The sequence below is a fragment of the Apodemus sylvaticus genome, chromosome 4 (assembly GCF_947179515.1).
Source record: "Apodemus sylvaticus chromosome 4, mApoSyl1.1, whole genome shotgun sequence".
In the NCBI taxonomy this organism is placed as follows: Eukaryota; Metazoa; Chordata; class Mammalia; order Rodentia; family Muridae; genus Apodemus; species Apodemus sylvaticus.
In genome coordinates this window covers 37,206,093-37,230,142 of record NC_067475.1, presented here as the reverse complement: position 1 = coordinate 37,230,142, position 24,050 = coordinate 37,206,093, and the positions used below count along the sequence as shown (strand labels likewise).

The window sequence follows — 24,050 nt, the reverse complement described above, 5'->3', positions numbered from 1 at the left end:
GCCCCACCTTACCCTTGTCCTTTTTCTAGTTTAAGAGCTAGCACCGGGAAAGAGAAGCAAACACACCAGACCACATCTTCTTGGAATTCCATAGAATATCATCACATCTCTTATTTGTGAAGCATGGTATAGTAAACATTACTGGTGTACCCCTTTTCAAGACCATAGTTTGCCACCGTATTAGCCATTATCATTAAGGATAAGGAAATGAGAAAGTTAAATGTAAAGGATGAGTCCCACAGTTTAAACATGAGCTGTCTGAGAACACAGGCGTGTACCATTGTGGTATATGGATCCATCATCCTAATTCAGAACAAACTGATGTTAAATAAATGTCACATTTAAATTCTGCTTATTCTTTGGGTTGACAGATTTAGTCCCATATGTTTTTTTTTTTATAAATTCTTTTCACTGATGCATATTAGGAGGAAGAGTTCTAATACTTAAGATTGATACCTCATCTTTTTACATTCTAAGAAAAAGGTCACCATCTTATGTCAGAATAGATAATATGCATCTAATTTTCTCTGTGCCTTTTTTGTATCCCTTCTTTTCAAGATGATTAGTTGAAACTTATCTCAATATGTTCCCTTATGTACATGTGGATAACTGATCAGATTCAGACAAACCTCCACGAAGTTTTTAAGAAGCCCTGAAAATATAAATGGACTAAGTGTCAAATATCAAAACCCAGATTATCAGCGGGTGCTATTAGTACATTGTCATAGTTACAAGACTAGAATAATCTTTAATGGGCTTCTTAGATATCAGTAAGCATATAAACATAACCAGGAACACTCCTCCTTTTTGCTCTTAGCTATCACATTTCTCCTCTCTTTCAGATAATGCTTAAAGGAGTCTGCAGCAATTCTTGGTATTGGACATAGCATCTCAACTGCTGCCTTCCTGGTCCGCTGACTACCAGCTTTGACTCATTTGTGATTCCTTCGAGAATCTCCCATGATTTGCAATGGTTACATGAATGTTTGGGAAGGGAAACTGGCACCATCTTACTATACGTTCTTCATGGTACGTTAGGGAAAGAAGCCAGAAAAGGCTCCCAACGCATTGATTTTTAAAATGAATCTTATTGTTAAGTTTCGGAGAAGCTTTCGAACACTGATTGTTCTCTTAGCTACCTTTTGCTTGGTGAGCATCGTCATTTCTGCCTATTTCCTGTACTCCGGCTACAAACAGGAAATGACACTTATTGAAACTACTGCAGAAGCAGAGTGTGCTGACATGAAAAACCTCCCTTATCGGTCTATAGAGCTGAAAACCATCAAGCCGATTGATGTCTCCAAAACTGACCCCACTGTCCTTCTCTTTGTAGAAAGCCAGTATTCGCAACTTGGTCAAGATATTATAGCAATCTTGGAGTCCAGCCGGTTTCAGTACCAGATGGTCATTGCGCCAGGCAAGGGAGACATCCCACCTCTTACAGATAGTGGCAAAGGGAAGTATACATTGATTATTTATGAAAATATTCTGAAGTACGTCAGCATGGACTCGTGGAACCGGGAGCTTTTAGAAAAATACTGTATAGAATACAGTGTTAGCATAATTGGTTTTCATAAAGCCAACGAGAACAGCCTACCAACTACACAACTGAAAGGGTTTCCTTTAAACCTATTCAATAACGTAGCTCTGAAGGACTGCTCTGTGAACCCCCAGTCTCCTCTGCTCCATATTACCAAAGGCCCCAAAGTTGAAAAGGGACCTCTTCCTGGGGAAGACTGGACAATTTTTCAATATAACCATTCTACCTACCAGCCAGTGCTTTTAACTGAGTTACAGACAGAAAAGTTCCTCTCTTTCTTGCCCAGCCAAACACTTTACGCGACAATAATTCAGGATCTGGGGCTTCATGATGGGATCCAGCGAGTTCTCTTTGGTAACAACTTGAACTTTTGGTTGCACAAGCTCATTTTCATAGACGCCATCTCTTTCTTGTCGGGGAAGAGGCTGACACTGTCCTTGGACAGGTACATCCTTGTGGACATTGATGACATATTTGTGGGGAAAGAGGGCACAAGGATGAATGTCAAAGATGTGAAGGTAAGAGCATGGATAAAGAACAACTTGATTTGTATTTCTTTAGTGCTTTGTGGTTTTGATAAAACATGATCTTTAAAATACTTTATAACATAATCATTAATTTAAGCTAATCCTGAACTATTATATATACACATAAGCACATATGTACAAGTGAACATACACAGAAACACACACAGACACACAAACACAAAGACAGAGAGGGGATGGAGAAAAGAAAGAGGGAGGCAGAGAAGGAGAGGGAGATACATAATGCAGTAGAATAGAAACACTAAGAAATCCTAAAATATAATTGATCTTCATTTCACATCTTGATATGCCTTACCTATCCCAACAAGAAGCCATTATAAGTACCTCCAAATTCAAATATGTGACAGATTGTAACTCTGAAATTCATGTTATAGGACTCATTTATGAACTAATCACTTGTGAACATTGGATTTGATCAGGGTGATTAAAAAACAATATGAAATGTAACTCAAGTCTTTTCTGTAAACTCACTCAAGCATAGTTTTCACTTGTGTAAAACATTTATACTATTGTTAATAATACCATCAGCAAAAGTAGTTTTAAAGGGACTTGGCCTTAGGAGCACTCCTTATATCTCTACTAATTTATGATATTGGATTGGTTACGGTAGAAGTGTCAATAGACAATATTTCAGGGCTGTACTCTGTTGACTACTTTGCAAAATGTACACTGTGATTACTACTAAATATACAAAAGAACAAACACAGAGGTGAAAATGAAGATAAGTTTCTAGTTCAGCTATTTGAGAGGCTGAGCAAGAGTTAAAGACAGCCTGGGTAGAAGCCCGAAATAGAGGGTAACATTAGAAAAAATAGAGTATATGAGGTAAATAACAGACGTAGAGAAGTCTGAGACTAATTCTTTTATAAGCTTTAGTCAAACATTTCTTTAGTTTTTTTCATGCATCTTACCATGTCTTACATATAACTAAAATGACTCTGTGCAAAGTAGTTTAGAAAACATTCCCAAAAATGTATTATTAATATTAATTATTATTATCATTATTATTGTTGTTGTAAGAGGACAAAAGAGTACTATTTTATTGTCTCTCGGTGTTCTGAAATTCAGTCCTGCATGCTACTTCAAATAACAGCTGAAATGTCATGACCACTAGTAGATAAAGTATTGATACCTATAAAATTAGTTCACTTAAAAAATATCTTCAAAGTAGATGCAGACCAGCAAACTGTTTCTAATGGGTCTCTGCGCAATACAACATTTCACTGAATATATCATTGAGATCAGACACAAGTGTTTAAGTGGTGGCAACTGAAATCCTCTAAATTTCTGAGTTTTACATTTTTTAATTTATTGTTTCTTTCAATTACTTTAAATGATAATACTTTATCTTAACTTTAGAAGAAGTTATGTGTTTTGAAATGGTCTCATAGTATGTGGTACCAAATCTGAAAATTAAAATAGCTGCTTCTAATTTACACCCAGTGAACAATATGAATTACAAGACTTTTATAAGTTTAAACTGAATTGATCAACTCAAATCTAGCTAGGAAATTTATTTGCAAGAGAAAACTGATGGATACTTGTTTCTTAAACTGTAGAACCCTAAGCAAAATAACAGAATAGTGAGACTTAACAGAGATATGGAAATTTTATATGGAAAAGGAGCTGAAAAGAATATGTACTTATATAAATATATATTTAGTTTGGATATATATTTATAAGTAAATACATGTAAGTTTAGCAGCATATGTTAGATATGTAATATTTGCTAATATAAACACATGATTTAATTTAATACTCTGTAAGAAAAAAATTACCATATTTTTTGTGATGATCTCCCAATGCCAGGTCCTATAATCCCCAATGACTTCCATCCTACTTTGCTTTTGTGAACTCAAACATATGCACTTCATGTAAAAACTCAGCTCTCTGTACCGGGAAAGTTTCACATATATAATGTCAGGTTGATAATGCAAGTGATGGAATTTTCTACATTTTAAAGGACAAATAATATTTCATTATATATTATATTTATACATGCATACATATTCATATATATCACATTTATCATCTTTCTTTCACGTATCCTTTAACAGATACATTTTATTACTATATTTGGCTATTACAGTGAAGAGCCACTGCAGATGCTCCTTCATCATACAGATTTCACTTCACAAATATTATATATATATATATTAAAAATGAGTTATGATTCACATGTGTCTTAGTCATTGTTCCATTGCTGTGAAGAAACACCATGACCACAGAAACTGGCATAAAAAAGACTTAATTGGCACTCACTACAGTTTCAGAGGTTTAGTCACTTATTATGACAGGGAGCATGGTGCCAAGCAGAGAAATATGGTGCCGGAGAAGTAGCTGAGTATTATACATTCAGATTTGCACACAGCAGGAAGAGAGGGAGATATTGGTACTGGCTTCAGTTTTTAAAACCTCAAAGTCCACCACCAGTGATATATTTTCTCCAGCGAGGCCACACCTCCTAATTCTTCCCAATTGTGCCACTCCCCAATGAGCAAGCATTCAGATATATGAGCCTAGGGAGGGGGTACTCTTATGAAAACCACCATGCATGCTAATTCCCTTTTGGATGACTGCCTTTTAAGGTAAGCTTCATTCTATCCTCAGGGACTGTCCAATTTACATCCCCACTAAGAGCATGCATTATTTCTTATTCCATATTTGCTCTCCAACTCTTCATATCATTCAGACATTCATAACAGTCCTTCTAGAACACATACAGAATGTTCACATGATTTCATGTGCATTTCCCTTAGAATTTTTTTCCTCTTGGAAAATTAACTCTTACTTGTTTCAATGTTTTTGATTTTAAATATTCACCCTAAGATGAAAGTGACTTGGGCTCCACACTGCAGTAATGGGCTGTGTTGAATTTGCTGTTAGCAATCAATTTCATGTGTGGGGGCCATGAACTTCCTTGCCTTTCCCTCACAGAGAAAGCTTTTATTGACTTTATTTTTCTTTCGCTCTCAGCTTAGTAGACAAGTATCTAGACTGGAAGTTGTGTTTGCTTCCTTCTCGTCTTCACTTTCTCCTGGTCTTCAAGTCTCTGCTAAAAGGTCCACTCCTCACGTTGGATGCTTTTCTTGATGTTTGTAGTTATATCAATTCTTTTTAATTTTTTAACTTTTTATTATAATTGTTCTTTTTCTTGCCTACCTATTTAAATAGAATTTGTAAGAAATAATCAACATTCAAATGTCTGGGTGTATATATCCCTTTTCTAATTAGAAAGGTTTCTGCTGCTATTTCTTTAAATAATTATCAGATCATTTACAATTTCTCATTAAAATATCAATTCATATAAGCCATGAATGAGGTACACTTTGAAATAGATTGAACTTACAATGGGGTGAAAGTAGGCCCATATCTTCCTTCTATTTTAAAGTTTCTGTGTGGTATTTTCAAACCTAAGTGATATATTTTCCCTTTTGCTATAAATAGATTATGTGTTGAGACTGACCAAGTTTAATCTGATGTCACTATTTCTGAATTCACTTATAGCATGATAGGCTCTGCTATAATGTTCAGTTGCTGGCTTAGCTAGGCTTCCTACTGCTGCCATGAAACACCATGATGAAAAACGAGTTGTAGAAGAAAGTGTTTATTTGGCTTATACGTAGATATCACTGTTCTTCCTCAAGGCAGTCAAGATGGGAACACAAACAGAAATGCAAACGGCAAGAACCTAGAGGCAGGAGCTGATTCTGAAACTATGGAGTGGGAGTTGCTTACTGGCTGGCTATGTGTGGCTTGCTCAGCCCGCTTCGTTATAGAATGCAGACTCAGCAGTCCAGGGATATCACCACTGACAATGAGAAAGGCCCTCCTTCATCAATCACTAATTAAGAAAATGACATATAGGTTTGTGTACAACCCAGTTTTATAGAGTTGCTTTCTTAATTAAGGTTACCCCTTCTCAAATGTTTTTTTATTTTTTTTATTTTTTTTATTTTTTTTTTTTGCTCTTATCAAGTCAACATAAACTCTTCAGTACACTTGGTATGAAGTATCAGGTGCATTGTTGACTTAAGATATTTTCCAGATTTTAAAGGACTCATCGTGATATGCTGTGATATCACTGCACATCTGTGACTAAGAATTCCTCAAAATAAAGAAAACAATAACAACACCAAAAAAAAACCCATAAAAAAAACCCCAAAAACCAAAAACAATGGACAAACCAAACAAAACAATCCCCCAGAAATAAAAAAAAAAAAAAACTTTTTTTTTTGGTCATAAAATTTATATATATATATATTTAGATTAATCACAAAAGCCTTACTTTTATAACTGCATAGATTTGTTTATGCCAAGCTATCTTCTATGGAATGCCTATCTTTATCAAATCCTTCCTACACCAGCCCATTTTTCCATGACGTTCATCATCCATTTGAAAGGAAATCGAATCACTGAGTCACTGCTTATTCCCATGATGTTTGTTTCTCCATCGCATCAGCGGCTGTGTCTTCTCAGTCTGGCCACTGTTATAACTCGCAGGTTCACGGGGTGTGATTGGTGCTTCCTTCCACACTCAGGAAATTATCCAGGAAGGATGAAACTTACAGGACTGTCCCAGCTTGATTTCATCACTTCCAGGACTCATGATTGTGGTGTCCTCAGCAATAGAATTATAAATTCGGGTTGAGGAGGGTAATCATTAGCATTGGAAACAGCCTGAGTGTTTGGAGCCTATTGGACATCACTGAATAACATGTTCAAAGGAAATAAATAACACATTTTCAGAACTGGAACTTTTATTCACTAGTCTCTGATGTGTAATGAGATATTTTCTGTGTTATAAAATAAGTCTATTTTACTTCTGTATATATTTAATATATATACATATATGCATACATAAAATTTCTACAGTTGTAGGCTTCTTTAATGTCATTTATCTATCCCTATGATCTCTCCTCTGTTCTATCCTCTATTTTATAACTCAGGTTTAACCATTCCTATTCTGTTTTTTACTATTATTCTTTACACCAGTGGATTCTCTGAACGCCATCTTGAAACTGTATTCCCATAACCACGTAAGCTGTTTTCTCATTTCTCTGAGTATTCCAAATAAAAGCATGCTTATCTGAAAATGATAAGTCCATATCCAAGATGGAATAAAACATCTCTATCTTTGGTATTACTTACCTCATTTAGAATGATTATTTTCAGCTCCATCCATTGACCTGGAAGATTTATAATTTTACTTTTATTATTTATTTTTATTAATCATTTTATTCATTTACCTTTCAAATAATATCCCCTATCTGGTTACCCCTCCACGAATCCTCATCCCATACCCCTCTTTCCCCTCCCCTTTGCCTCTATGAGAGTGCTCTTCCATCTACTCACTCACTCCTGCCCTACCACTCTAGCATCCCCTACACTGGGATATCAAGCCTCCCTCCCCTCCCACTGATGTCAGATAAGGCCATCTTCTGCTGCATATCTATTTGGAGTCCTGTCTCCCTCCATGTGTAGTCTTTGGTTGGTGGCTTAGTCCCTGGGAGCTCAGGGTGGTTCAGTTAGTTGTTATTGTTCTTTTTATGTAGTTGCAATCCCCTTTAGCTCCTTCAGTCCTTCTCCTAACTCTTTCACTGGAGTCCATTCTCTCAGTCAGATGGTTGACTGTGAGTATCTGCATATGCATTGGTCAGGTGCTGGTAGAACCTTTCAGGGAACAGCCATATTAGGCTCCCTCCCATCAGCAAGTGATTCTAAGCACCAGCAATAGTATGGCTATTTGGTGTCTGCTAATGGGATGGATCCTTAAGTGGGGTGGTCTCTGGATGGTCTTATTTTTTAATAATTTTCCATTGTATAAATATGCTGCATTTTCTATATCCAGTCATCAGTTAGTGGACGTCTAGGCTTTTTTAATTTACTAGTTTTCTTTCTTTCTTTCTTCCTTTCTTTCTTCCTTCCTTTCTTTCTTTCTTTCTTTCTTTCTTTCTTTCTTTCTTTCTTTCTTTCTTTCTTTCTTTCTTTCTTTCTTTATTTCTTTCCTTCCTTCCTTCCTTCCTTCCTTCCTTCCTTCCTTCCTTCCTTCCTTCCTTCCTTCCTCCTTCTTCCTTCTTCCTTTCTTTTTGTATTTTGGTAAAACAGAAATGAAGATGGATGGGCAGGTATTTCTAAAGTAGGACATAGAGTCATTTGGTTATATACCTAAGAGGGGTGCCACTGGATCATGTGGTAGATATATTTCCAACTTTTAGAGAAACTTCCATACTGATTGTCATAGTTGCTGTCCCAGCTTACAGTTATTCACGTACCATGATTCCCTTCATGTTTACACCCACATTCACTGCCAAACACATAATATGTTGTTTTAATTTTTAAAATTTTATGTTTATGTGTTTTGTCTGTATATGTATCTGTGTATTACATGTGTGTACAGTGCCCATAGTCACCAAAGTTGGGCATCAGATACCTTGGACTGGATTTACAGACAGTTCTGAGTGGTGTATTTATTGTGGATCAAAGTGGGGTCCTTTAGAAAATCAGCAAGTCTTCCTAACTGCTGATCCATCAGTCTGGCCCCTAAGCTGACATTCTCAAATATCTTGATGAAATACATCCTTTTCTTCGTTGACTATCTATCATATGACAAAAGGACATGGTCTATTTAGTAAAAGTTAAACTTACTTTAAGTTCCTTTGTGACCCAGCCAAAATTTAATTTGTACATCTCTATTCACTACTCACAATATATAGTTTCTGTTTGGCTTGCCCACACTCCTACTCAATTACACTTTCTATATTTCCATTTAAATCCAATGGTTTTAGCTTCTATACCTTGACTTAAATGCTTATTATTTCCATTGCAAAAATTATATAAAAGTGTAATAAAGTAGAACAATGTTTAGTAGAGGCTAGAAAGGGCAGAAATCAGGGACACAGAGGGTCCTTGCACAATAGGTACTAACATACAGTTAGTAAGGAAAACTTCTAGTGTTCTGTAGTACATTAGTGGGATGGGATGCCTATAGTACAAAATAATCAGTTTTGAATTTTATAGAGAATGAACAAGCAGGAACTCAAATATAAGTGAAAATGTTAATTGCCTTGGCTTAATTATTGATATATATATACACACACATACACTTTGAAATATCACACTATTCCCATGAATACATAAAATTATCATGTGTTAATTAAAAAGAAAAAAATTAAAAGATGTCTCAAGTCCTGTTTCTTTTGCTAATGTGACACATTTTTTAATGACCTCAGCAGATGGTAACTTTTCTTTAACCTGAGTTCTTAATAATCATCACTCTTTTTCTTAACATCTTTGCAAACTTGACACAACTTCAAAACTAGGTAGTGAGTGAATTTTCTCATACATTTAATTGTTTCTGAAAATATGTAAGGAGCAGGCTTAGATGTGGATTTTAAAGCATCTGGTTGAGAATCATTATACATCATTTAACTCTTTAGAAACTAGATATCTAACAAATCACAAAATAATTTATTTACTCCCAAAGAATGTTTAAATGTAATGACTAGCTTTTGAATTAATGTTGGGCTCATAGGTTATTATCACACCTGCATTAGACTAATGATAAATAATAAGTACCATCAGGTGCTGTGTATAGAGGTTTCTTTTCTACATAAATATTAGATCAATTCTATGAATTTACTTTTTATGTTTTTTTCATACAGTTTAAATTAGCTGAAGAGAAAGGCTCTATGTAGAAAATTTTGGCAAATTTAGAAGTGGTCTCAGACAATTTCTAGTTTATTGAAAAAGAAACATTTAGCAGACAAAATACATTTTGTCATAACTTTCTTTTATTTAAATTCATTAAGTATTCAAGATAGTTGTTTCCTTTAGATTTCAGTGAAGTATCATAATCTTTCATTAATTTATTTATTCAATTTACATATCAATATCCACCTCTGCTCCCCTCCGACTCCCTGCTATAAAGCCCCTCCCCCATTTCCCCTTGCCCTTCTCCTCTGGGAAAGGGGAGGACCCCCTCGGTATCACCCCACACTGACATATCAAGTCTCTGCAGAACTAGGCACATCCTCTCCCACTGAGGACAGACAAGGCAGCCCAGTTAGGAGAATGGGATCTACAGGCAGGCCTCAGATGCAGAGACAGCTCCCACATATCTGCTATATATCTGTTGGGCAGCCTAGGCCCGGCTTTGTGGTTGGTGGCTCAGTCTCAGGGAGCCCCTAAGGGTTCTGCTTAGTTGACTCTCCTGGTCTTTCCATAGAGTCTGTATCCTCTTTGGGTCGCTCAATCCTTGCCCCAACTCTTCCTCAAGACTCCCACCATCCAGCTAATATTTGTTGTCTCTGCATCTGTGACCACTGGCTGCTGGGTGGAGCCTCTCAGAGGACTTGAACTAGGCTCCTGTCTGCAAGCATAACAGAGAATCATCAATAGTCTCAAGGACTGGTTCTTGCTTATGGGATGGTCTCAGTTTAGGCCAGCCGTTGTTCAGCCACTCCCTCCCTCTCTGCTCCATCTTTGTCCCTGCACATCTTATAGGCAGGACAAATTTTCAATAGAAGGTTTTGTGGATAGATTGTTGCTCCTACCCATTTCCTGAGAGTCCTGTCGGACTACAGGTGGTGGCCCCTTCAGGTGCCATATTACCCATCCACTGCTAGGTGTCTCAGCTAGAGTCACTCCCATAGACTCTCGGGGGTCTCCCCTACTTCAGGCTCTCTGGAGAATCCTAGAGATGCCCACCAACCTGCCCAGCACCTATTTCCATTTTCTCTCCCCTGCTCTCCCTACATCTGATCCCCCTTCCCTGCTCCCCTCCCTATCCCATCTCCCATGCAGTGCCCTCCATCTACCTTTAAAATCTATTTTATTTCACCTTCTGAGAAAGATTCAAGCACCAACCCTTGGGTCCTCCTTGTTATATGCTTTCACTGGATCTGTGGATTATAGCATGGTTATCCCATACTTCATGGCTAGTATCCTCTACTTAACAGTGAGTACACAACATGCATGAGGGTTTACTCATACTTTTCTAGTTCCATTCATGATGTCATTGTTTTTAATATCTGTGTAGTATAGCCTTATGTAAATGAACCACATTTTCTTTATCCATTTTTCAGTTGAAAGACATCTGGTTGTTTTTAGTTTTTGGCTATTACAGATAAAGGTGCTGTGAACAATAGTCCAGTGTATCCTTGTGAGATGGTAGAACATCTTTTGGATATATATCCAAAAGTGGTATAGCTTATCTTAAGGTGGAATTTTTCAAAATTTTCTGAGAATCTGCTAAATTGATTTCAAGAGTGAGTTATTGTACAAGTTTTTGTTCCCACCAGAAAGGTAGGGTTACATTTCAAATGTTATCCCCGTTCCCAACTTCCACTCCTCAAACCCCTATCCTGTTCCCCCTTCTGCTTTGATTTATGAGGGTGCTCTTCTACCCACTCAGCCACTTCACCTCACAGCTCTAGTATCCCCCTTTGTTAGGCATCAAGCTGCATCAAGGCTAGTCTTTCTGCTTACCTCCAGTTCAACCTGTCTCTGCACAGCAGGGTCCCAGTGCTTCTGGGCCCAAACTCTTTGTATTAGTTCTGAACCAGGGGATGAATTTCCCACTTGTCTCAGGCAACACCTATATTCTCTTCTATCTTTAAAAACAATGAAACCAAACGTAGAAGTCTATCCTATGATTACCTGGTGGTAGGAAGCAGGAGGCTTTGTTGTTTGGCTCTCTTCCTCAGAGCAGCTATCTTGTCCCTTTTCACAGCAGGAGACATCAGAGCCTGTGATCTGAGTCTACCCCTGGGTTTCTTTAAGGTTACCACACTTGAGCCACCATATGACTCCTCTCCACACTCTGAGAAGCCACCTTTCCTGTCCTTCATGACCTCCTTCACTGTATCTGATTCTCACCTACCACCTTGGATGTGTTCTGTTGCCATTTAATTTTAAAATGTATGCAGGCTCCTTCTTGGGAGCTGTCCCTGAGTTCCTGGCTATGCCACATTGCCAGACAACATTTTACCAAGAGCTCTGTCCATTCCTCTGGCTGGCTTTGCTAATCCACCCAACAACCATCCCTCTTGAGAATGCTTGGAGCTACATCTTGAGTTTCACTGGCTGCCCAAGCTGGCTCTGCCAACTGCAAAGGACACCCCCACCCCGCGCGCATGTGTGGTTTTTCTTTCTCTTGCCCACTTGAGTCACCATGGATAGAAAACAGCAGAAAATCTTGATTTTTTTTTTTAAATCAGCCAGATGGCATAACAGCTAGGTGCAGAAACTCTTGTCCTATACACGTTGGCTATCCGGTATCAAAATTCTTCCAATGGCAGAGACCACCACTGATTCTAATAGCCCCTAGGCCTGCATGATGTCCATGCTTTTCTCTTTTAAAGTCTGGCCAAAAAGTCCCTTTCTCTATCTCATCTCCTCCTCTTCCTCCTGGAACACAGAAATCCCACCTCTATATCTTAGTCTAGAGGTTGGCTTCTGCCATCTTTAATGACCCAATCAAGAAGCAATTGGGGGAACCTTTCCCTATATCAAGCCTCTATAGGACCAAGGGTCTCCCCTCCCATTGATAAGGTAATCCTCTACTACATGTTTAGCTGGAGTCATGGATCTCTCCATATATACTCTGGTTGGTGGTCCCTGGGAACTCTGGGTGGTCCAGCTACTGGATATTGTTCTTCTTCCTATGGGGTTGTATAACTCATTTTTTAATTGGGTATATTGGACTCTTGGTGTCTAACTTCTTGAATTCTTTAGATATTTTGGATATTAGTTCTCTCTCAGTTATAGGCTTGGTAAAGATCTTTTCCTAATCTGTAGGCTTTTTGTCATATCTACACTGCCCTTTGTTGTACAGAAGCTTTTCAATTTCATGAGGTACCATTTAATAATTGTTGAGCTTAGTGCCTGAGCTATAGATGCTCTGATCAGGAAGTTGTCTCTTGTTGCAATCAATTCAAGGCTATTCCTCCCTTTATGTTCTATTAAATTTACTGTATATGGTTTTACATTGAAGTCTTTAATTCACTGGGACTTGAATTTTATGCAGAGTGATGAAAATGGGTCTATTTGCATTCTTCTACATGCAAACATCCAGTTAGACCATCACCATTTTTGAAGATGTTCTCGAGTTTCTATTGTGTGGTTTTGGCTTCTTCATCAAAAAAAAAAAAAAAATCAAATGCCCATAGATATGTGGGGTGTTTTTTTCTATGTCTTCAATTTGATCCCATTGATCAATCTGTTTGTTTCTATATCAATAGCATGCATGTTTTTTTGGGGGAGTTTTTTTTTAACTATTGTTCTGTAGTGCATCTTGAAGTTAAGGATGGTGATACCTCCAGAATTATTTTTATTTTTATTATTAATTATTTTATTGATTTACATTCCAAATGCTGTTCCCCTTCCTAGTCACGCCTCCACAATCCCCCCTCACCCCAACCTCCCTCTGCCTTGCCTCTGAGAAGGTGCTCCCCACCCACCTACTCCTGCCTTATCCCTCTTGCATCCCCCTTCACTGGGGGAAAAACTTCCACAGTATCAAGTGCCTCCTCTCCCACTGATGCAAGATAAGGCAGTCCTCTGGTACATATGTATCTGGAGCCATGAATCCCTCCATGTACACTCTTTGAACATTTTAAATCAATAGTTATAAGAGAAATTGGTCTGAAATTCTCTTTCTTTGTTGAGTCTTTGTGTGATATAAGGGTGACTGTGGCCTCATAGAATGAGTTTGGCAGTATTCTCTCTGTTTCTATTTTGTTGAATAGTTTGAGGAGTATTAGTAGTAACTCTTCTTTGAAAGTATTGTAGAATTCTGCCCTAAAACCATTGGTCCCTGGGATTTTGTTGTTGTTGTTGTTGTTTGGAGACATTTAATGAATGCTTCTATTTCCTGACGGGTTATAGAACTATTTAGATAGCTTACCTGATCTTGATTTAAATTTGTTATTTAGCTTACTGACCTGAAAAAGCTGAATATACTCCACAGGAAGACATCTTTATAGAAACAGAGGCCCCTTTCCCATTTAAATAGAAATTGTCATAAACACGGATAGTGTTGTGGTAAATATTTAAAAGACCAGCAAGTTCCCTTACTACACACCCAGATACTTTCTGCTCTGCAGGCAAAGGCTGCCTTGTTTTTATCTCATGGAGACTCTTTGGCCCGGGGCTCCTGAGACATCTCTCCACCCATTGTTGCCACTGGCACTACCATACCAGCCCCATGTTTCAAAACTCCCATGGCCTTTTGTGGTACGCATTGGGCAAACCTATGCTTTGCTGCCATACCTTTCTCTCTGGAACCTAATCAAGCCACAGAATGAAGGAAAACACTACACCAACTTAGTTCAGAAACAATGATAACTCAATGTCTGGGTGCATCAACTAGAATCCCAATGTTGCAAGCCATATTACATCTAAATCCTTCAATTTTGAATCCTGGCAGATTCACCATATAAACCAAGAGACACTAGAAGCTAGCTACATCTCATCCTCTCCTATCTTTTCCCAAAAATCCCATAAATCTCTCCTGATTCCTCTCTTCCTCCATCCAACATGGAAGTTCTGCCTACTCACCCAGTGATCAGTCCCTTTATTCACTCAGGGGAAAGTTCACAAGAAGTCACCTAAGTACATGACTCATTCTTTCTTCCAGACAGCCCCTCCTGAGAAAGCAGAATTAACTTAAAAATACAGGCAGTATCAGGGCCATCCACAACAATATAGGTAAACTTTTTTTTTACTATGGATTTTCATCCATAGTAAAAAATCAGAAATCATGTACCAAGAATACATTCATCAAACTTGGCATTCAACAGAAAATATATTATAGGTGCTAAGTGAACATCTTAGTTTAATGCATGAAATTTTGATTGTTTATGTACATTATCATTTCTTTTAATAAGCCCTACACAAAAGTTTTCAGGAGCACAGAATGAAGGTCTTTCTGCCCAAATATCTCTTGAGAACCGGGAAGTTACACACCTAGGATTCTTCTTCCAGAAGAAAGACATAAAACCTATTTTTCCAGTTGGGCCAAGTCCTATCAAGGTTTCAAGGTCCTACAATTAGGACTAGAGAAACCTAATTGTCTAAATGACCCTTACATTATCCATATAGACAGAGGCTTCCTCAAGCTCCTACCATCAGGACCAGAGTTAGTTAATAGCCCAAATGGTCTGTAAGTTATCTGTGTGATGAGACCTGGACAGAGCCTTTTCTAAGCCTGTAAGCTAGTATAGGTAGTCTGTCACTAGAACTCATCTTCTTGGAAGAAATGGTATGTTTCCTGAATTGAGTTTCCCATATAATTTTGTTTCCTTGAGCACTGGGGATTGAATTACTCCAGAAAGCAGTTTTTCAAATTATACTGTATTTAAATTTGTTGAGGATAAACTTCCTGAGACCAGATTCCTCAACTTCTTGATCCAGGTTGATGAAGAGATGAGACCTTTTAGTGTAGCTCGCTTTCCTGGCTGGCACCTGCAGAGGCCTTCCCCCTCAAAAATACAGTTGCTGGTTTTGCTAGCATAAGGAAGACAAGCACACAATGATCTGGAGCAGCTTAATGGAAGATATGGTTTTGAGTCCTTTATGATAAGCTAATACTATACTAGTATGCCCCGGTATTGGCTGGGTTTTTTACTCAGCCCAAATTAAGCCTTTGCTGAAAGAACCAGGGTCATTTTAAGAATGTTAAGTTACTGATACTGAAGGGAAGATATGATGGGGTACATAAGAAGTAGTATGATAAATCTTGAAGAAATTGTTTGAATCACGGATATAGAGCTCTATTGGTGCTATATCAGTGGGACTTAGGTCTATTGATTATAGAGTACCACTTGAGTTCTACAGAATTTTCACCTAGAAGACAGCATGATTTTAGGTGAGATTAAAGTAAAACATATTTGTGACCCAAGACATGTTTTTGAGGTTACAATTAAGTCATCTACAAGCTTATCTATAATCACTTTTAGAATACTAATTATCATGTTAATGCTCATCTTATACATGAACACAATAGATACAACACTAAGAAAAAATGTTTTATATTTTCAGAATAAATAATGCAAAGCTTAGCAATATAAACATAGCTTTACATAACCAAGTTATAAGTTGTAGAATATGAAACCAGCTGTATCTGTATTGGTCAGGTTCTGGTAGAATCTTCTCAGGGAATAGCCATAACAGGCCGCTGTCAGCAAGCACTTCTTGGCATCAGCAATAGTGTCTGGGTTTAGTGTGTGCAGATGGGATGGATCCCTAGGTGGGGAGTTCTCTGGATGGTCTTTCCGTATGCAGATTCTCACAGCCAACCATTGAACTGAGCATAGAGACCCCAATGGAAGAGCTAGCGAAAGGACTGAAGGAGATTTCAACTCTATAATAAGAGTAATATTAACTAACCAAACCACCAAGAACTCACAGAGACTAAACCACCATCCAAATAGTATACATGAAGGGAGCCATGGCTCCAGATACATATGTAGCAGAGGATGGCCTTATCTGACAGCAATGAGAGGGAAAGCACTTGTTCCTATGGAAGTTTGATGACCCAGTATAGGGGAATGCTAGAGTGGTGTGATAGGAGTGGATGAGGGGGTAGAGGAGCACCCCCACAGAGGCAAAGGGGAGTGGTGAGGAAGATGGATGGGTGGGTTGTGGTAGAGTAACCAGGAAGGGGATATCATTTGAAATGTAAACAAATAAAATGGTTAATAAAAGAAAGAACAAGCTAGAATAATTTAAATAACTCTGCTTTACTTTATATGATACTGGTATAAGGTTGAGTTGTCTTACTTGCTCTAGGATTAAAGAGTTAACTTTGGTTTTTTTTTTTTTTTTTTTTTTTACCGTTGTACTTTAAGTTATATAGATGTACCATGCCAATGTGAATCTATTCAATGTGAGAACCAAGTGAGATAAGAACTAGTAATAAGTGGCCATAGGCTAACTGGCCATAAGACACAATCATCTCAGCTCCAAGGTGATCAGGAAGAAGGGGGTAGATCAGGGGAGCCTGTGATCTAAAGTTGATTGCAGTCCCCTGTGTGTTCAATGAAGAAGTAATAAGTGGAACATTCAGGGGCTTCAGTGACCTACAGGACTCAGTCAATGTCTATGAGATTGTATGTATAAAAACAGTACAGGAAATCTTGAGAATATGATGCAAAGATTGGTACCTGTGATGATTTTAGCCCTGCTTAATGTGGGGCATGCATGTTTACTTTTTAAGAGTAAATTTGATTAGTTTCTTTTTTCCAGCAATGGGCAGTGCATTGTTAAAAAGCTTTGAGTTCAATAGTTAAAACCATAGCAGCAGTAAGTAAGGGCAATGGATCAAGTAAGAAATAAAGCAGGTTGAATGATACCATGACAAATCAGCTTCACATAGGCAAAATGACTGCATGTGCTGAGACAGTACCCATTCTGGAAGCCTCTTATAAGCTAGTCCCGGAGACAAAGAAAGGAGGAAAGAGCAGCATGAACTTAAATTTCTCAGAGGGTGAAATGCACATGAAAGAGTGATTGGCTAGGAGTGATGTAGTGTTCACAGAACAGCAAAGGCTCGTTTATCAGGGCATTTTCTCTTTCTTTTTTTTAGTTACTTATGAGCCTTTAAATAAGAATTTTAAGATGACTCCTGACATCACTGTGAGCTATAACAAATAACACTCTCATAAATATCCCTCTAGTTTAGAATACTGTATAGTGTTTGAGTAAGAAAGAAATAAGGAAACTAAATACTCACAAGATTATTAAATGTAGAGATTTGAGTCTACCAAAACGTTTCTCCTTTTTCTCATGTTTATTCTCTTAATGACACTAGATATTGTAAATGTGATTCACTTTAGACAGGAATACATATGCTTTAAACATATGATTTCATTTTAATCTGAGTCCAGGATATCAACTCATGAGTACCATGGTAGGGTTTCTTTCATTTATTATTATCTTATGTGTAGATATAGATAGGTATGTGTTTACTTGTAAATATGTGTCTACCTACAGAGGCAATGGTTTCATGTTTGGGTATCTTCCTCTACTACTCCAGCCATACCTGGTTATGTTAGAGAGGGACTATTACACAAACAAATACTCATTGATATACTACACTGACAGGCTAGTGAGGTCCAGGAGCTTTTAAAAAATTACTGTTGTCCCAGAAATATTCTGCTGTTTCAGGTGGATCAGCCTTCATGTGGATATGGTAGATTTGAACTCAGATCCTCATTCATGTATACAAAACACATTACTGACTCAGACTTGTTCTCAGGACCCAAATACTGATTTAACCATTTATTAGGTCTTATTGTGCTTTTTTTTTTATTTGTAGCAGTCCATTGTCCATTGGCAGTGCATGCGCCCTCTCTATCCTAAAAAGTCTATTTTGAAACAAAATCTGTGACAAGTGAGTTTTATGCTGAGAATTCTAATGCTTTACATGCAAGTTGGATTTTTTACTAAAAAATTCGCCAGTCCCTAAATGTATTTGCACCCAAAACAGGCAGATAGTAATGAGCTTCACTCTCATATTCTAGTGTACTTTGATTAGTTTGTAAAATAAGGTAATTGCTATGAAATTGAAATTCTTAAACATGAGAGGAAGAACCCAGATAGAGTTATTATATTTATTTCTGCCTTAAGCTGAGTGAATGGAAAGGGAAAACATTACGAGATAGTTTGCTAAGAGTGACCACACTATCTACGTCTAAGAAAGGTAGAAAAGTAAAACCTTATATAATTTAGTCTTTAAGGTTGTGGCAAAGACTTAGATACAGTGAGGGAATATTCCAAGATGGGGGCCAGTCTGTTTTACAATCTTAGTATTGCATATATACTGATTAATTAATTAATTTGCTTAGGACATATCTGTCTTCTCAGCCTAAAACATGAGGTTTTGTTATAAGTATCACTTAATTCATTGAATTGCTTTCATATCTAAAATATGACTAAAGAGAAAATCAAAGCAAAAAACAAAGTATTTCTTTTGTATTCCCGGTGCAAATACACATTATACTGAATAAATTGAATTATAATGGAAAATAGCAACTTGGTTATACAATCCTGGGGGAGATAGAATGTGTCGCTGCTACTATAAATCAGATATCCGACTAATACAGCAGAGCAGCATAGACTCAGCCTTGATTTTTTTCACTGCACCATTTCTTACTTGCGTAGAATAGTGCCATCTCTCTTGTCTATTGCTATGGCTGGTTGCTCATTTCCAATGAACAAGTCAATGCAAACAAACAATCAAAACAACAACAAAAGCAAAACAACAAAAAGCAACAACAACACAGATCTCACCTTAAAAGGAATAAAAGGTAGTTTCCACTAGAGCCAAGTTTGAATGACCTTGGCCCAGGAACACGGATTCACGTTACCTCAACTTCCATATTCCAATGTAGAAACACTTTGATGGCATCTTATTGCTTTAGAGTACAAAGAATAACTTAAATCAAGTCAGGTCAAAAATACATTGGCGGGTACATCAGGCAGAAGTTACAGCAAGACTGGGAAGCTTTTCTATACTATTTGGATGCTATCTGATGACATTCTTAGCTTATGGGTTGGTGGTGGAAGCTTGCAGTCTGATAGTTAGTTAATAGGTTCCAAGAAATTTTCATCTATTAGTCACAGGCCATTAGTTCTGACACAGAGATGGGCAAGGGATGGCTGCTCAGAGGGCTAAAGCTAGCTGAGATATGGTAATTAGCTTTTGACCTGAAACATCCCAACCTCTGCTTATCACTGCAGTTCTTATCCGTCTCTGCAGACATAGCTTTTTCCCAGGAATTATCCTCCTCTCCCTACTCAATCAAATATTCTTCAGATGTGTTTCTCCATTATCAGAATTTTAATACATAACATACACTAGAAAGGATACGAACAAATGTCTGCGGTTTGCAAACACCATTGATATCATAGATACTACTACCATTACATTCCCAATGTTTTTCCACAAAAAGTTTCAGCATCTGAATTTAGTGTGAAAATTTTTTTATACAATCATCACAAGTGGAAATATCATTAAACAAGTAATTCTTTAATATGTTAGATTTATCCCAAATTTGGCTGTATTAATCGTCATCATATATATCATCTGTAAATAGTTTTCCACTTACAGTTTTTGTACATTAATCCTCATATAATTAGCACTTCTTCATCTGTTTCACTAAACTTGTTTTAATTATCATGATCATCCACTCCAATGTTAACAATGTCAGGTTTTAACAATTTTCACTCTGTAGATGTTAAATGAACTGGGCTCCTCTTTGCATTTCCTTGATTACAGGGCTGAATTATTTTATTTTACATTTGATTACTCTTATTTTTTACATGTTTCATAAGCCTCTACTTTTCTTGTTTAAATTTCACATTATTCGTTGACTTTATAATAGTTTTAGAAGTAAATAAGGTACAGTTTTAGGTTTTCAGAAGACACAATATCTATATGTCAGACATTGCTTAATTTTAAGCTTATTTTATTTATAGAAATATATAAAAATGACTATAGTAATATACACGATTACATTTGGATGTGGATTGCTTATTGATTTTGGATCATGCTAGCTTGGTGCTCAAGCTCAGACAAGCATCAAACTCAATCAACTTATAAGCTAGGATTGAAATCACTTTTTAAGCATGTTTTGACAAATCTAAATCTAAATATTCTTAATTAAACAGTCTCTAAATTCTCTAAGCTTACACACTTTGTTTTTGAGATATTGCAATATTATGAAATATTTTTGCTTTGATTAGGGTGTTACATTTCTTTTTAAAACATCACCATGATGTTTGGAGAGGTCTCTGAGTAGTTAAGAACACTGGTTTGTCTTTCAAAGGAACCAGGTTCGAGTCCTCACAAACTTTTGTAACTCTGGTTGCAAGGGATCTGAAGTTATTAGCCTCTTTGGGCATTCGATGCACATAGTGCACATACATACTTGGAAGCAAAAACTCCATACACATAAAATAAAAATAAGGAAATATAAAGTAACTCTGTAGGCTAACTTAATGTTTGTATTTTCCTGAATTCTCTTTTATTTCTTTAATACTTTGTTTTATATTATTATTAATGGATTTTATGCTACTCTGAAAGTAGCTATCATTTGTGTTCATAACATTTTGATTTTAAATCAGTTCATTTTTTTTTTATCAAGTCCAAAGTCTTAATTAAAATGTCTGCTAGAGACTGGCTAAATTTTTTATTATTTCTTTACCCCCTCTATGAACTGTTTTCTAGCCTAACATGTAAAACTTTTTTATTCATTCTTTGCTTCTGTAAGTTTTATTCTAATGTTCTCTTCCGGATATTTCATGCTAAAAGTCTTAGAAAGAACAGGAATTCAAGGCCCATACCTAAACATAATTAAAGCAATATACGGCAATCTGGTAGCCAACATCAAACTAGAGAGAAACTTGAAGCAATCCCACTAAAATCAGAGACTAGACAAGGCTGCCCTCTCTCCATATCTTTTCAATATAGTACTTGAAGTCCTAGCTAGAGCAATTAGACAACATAAGGAGGTCAAAGGTATACAAATTGGTCAGGAAGAAGTAAAATTATCACTATTTGCAGATGACATGATAGTATACTTACATGACCCAAAAAACTCCAGCAGAGAACTACAGCTGATAAACAACTTCAGCAAAGTGGCAGGTTATAAAATCAACTCAAGCAAATCAGTTGCCTTCCTATACTCAAAGGACACCTTTCACAATAGCCACAAACAATATAAAGTATCTTGGTGTGACTCTAACCAAACAAGTGAAAGATCTTTACGACAAGAACTTCAGGTCTCTGAAGAAGGAAATCAAAGAAGACCTCAGAAAATGGAAAAATCTGCCATGCTCGTGGATTGGCAGGATTAATATAGTTAAAATGGCCATTTTGCCAAAAGCAATATACAGATTCAATGCAATCCCCATCAAAATCCCAACTCAGTTCTTCACAGAATTGGCAAAAGCAATTCTCAAATTTATCTGGAATAACAAAAAACCCAGGATAGCTAAAACTATTCTTAAGAGTAAACAAACTTCTGGGGGTATTAGTATCCCAGACCTCAAGCAATACTACAGAGCAATAGTATTAAAAACTGCATGGAATTGGCACAGGGACAGGCAAGTGGACCAATGGAATAGAATTGAAGACCAAGAAATGAATCCACACACCTATGGTCACTTGATCTTCGACAAAGGAGTTGAAAGCATCCAGTGGAAAAAAGATAGCCTTTTCAACAAATGGTGCTGGTTCAACTGGAGGTCAGCATGCAGGAGAATGCAAATTGATCCATTCTTATCTCCTTGTACTAAGCTCAACTCCAAGTGGATCAAGGACCTCCACATAAAACCAGACACACTGAAACTAATAGAAAAGAAACAGGGGAAAACCCTTGAGGACATAGGCACAGGGGAAAAGTTCCTGAACAGAGCACCAATAGCTTATGCTCTAAGATCAAGAATTGACAAATGGCATCTCATAAAATTACAAAGTTTCTGTAAGGCAAAGGACACCGTCAAAAGGACAAAATGGCAACCAACAAATTGGGAAAAGAGCTTCACCAACCTTACATCCAATAGAGGGCTAATATCCAATATATACAAAGAACTCAAGAAGTTAGACCCCAGGGAACCAAATAACCCTATTAAAAATGGGGTACAGATCTAAACAAAAAATTTTCCCCTGAAGAAATTCGGATGGCTGAGAAGCACCTTAAGAAATGCTCAACATCATTAGCCATTAGGGAAATGCAGATCAAAACAACCCTGAGATTTCACCTCACACCAGTCAGAATGGCTAAGGTTAAAAACTCAGGAGACAGCAGGTGTTGGCAAGGATGTGGAGAAAGAGGAACACTCCTTCACTGCTGGTGGGATTGTAAGATGGTACAACCACTGTGGAAATCAGTCTGGCAGTTCCTAAGAAAACTGGGCATGACACTTCTGGAGGACCCTGCTATACCTCTCCTGGGCATATACCCAGAGGATTCCCCAGCATGCAATAAGGACACATGCTCTACTATGTTCATAGTAGCCTTATTTATAATAGCCAGAAGCTGGAAAGAACCCAGATATCCCTCAATGGAGGAATGGATACAGAAAATGTGGTATATATACACAATGGAGTACTATTCAGCAATTAAAAACAATGAATTCATGAATTTTTTAGGCAAATGGATGGAACTGGAAAATATCATCCTAAGCGAGGTAATGCAATCACAAAAAAATACACATGGAATGCAGTCATTGATAAGTGGATATTAATTAGCCTTGAAGCTCTGAATACTGAAGATACAATGAGCATATCAAATGATTCCCATGAAGAAGGAAGAAGAGAGCCCTAATCTTGGAAAGGCTTGATCCATCATTGTAAGGGAGTACCAGGACAGAGAAAAGGGAGGGGGAAAGACAGGAGAATGGATGGAGAGAAGAGGACTTATGGAACATATGGGGGTGGGACTGGGAAAGGGGAAGGCTTCTAGAATGTAAACAAAGAATATAGAAAATAAATAAAAAAATTTTAAAAAATGCTGCTCTTTCTTTTTTCTTTTTTCCTTCCTGTTCTTTCTTTCTTTCTTTCTTTCTTTCTTTCTTCCTGTTCTTTCTTTCTTTCTTTCTTTCTTTCTTTCTTTCTTTCTTTCTTTCTTTCTTTCTTTCTTTTTCTTTCTTTCTTTGGTTTTTTGAGAGAGTGTTTCTCTATATAGTCATGGAACTTACTCTGTAGATCAGGCTGGCCTCAAACTCAGAAATCTGCCTGCCTCTGCCTCCCAAGTGCTAGGATTAAAGGTGTGCACCACCACTGCCTGGTCCATACAAGTTTGCTTTGGGCTTTAAGGAATTTAGAATAATTACATATTCCCTATGAATTAGACCTCAGCTATTACAATATAAAACAACAAACATTATAAGTAAAACATATTTTTAATTTATTTTTTCATCCAATAGTTTTCTAATTTAACCCTTTTCAACACTGA

The 24,050-nt window shown here is 37.1% G+C and overlaps 1 protein-coding gene across 1 annotated transcript in view; it reads left to right on the top strand.

Annotated features, from left to right (window-relative positions):
* The first annotated feature begins 1,080 nt into the window (after positions 1 to 1,080).
* Ndst4 (N-deacetylase and N-sulfotransferase 4) overlaps positions 1,081 to 24,050 on the top strand; it is a 327,865-nt gene continuing 304,895 nt past the window's right edge. Inside the window, exon 1 of the mRNA XM_052179299.1 lies at positions 1,081 to 2,058. Within this exon, the coding sequence (XP_052035259.1) occupies positions 1,081 to 2,058 (978 nt within the window). The remainder of the gene's footprint in view (positions 2,059 to 24,050) is intronic.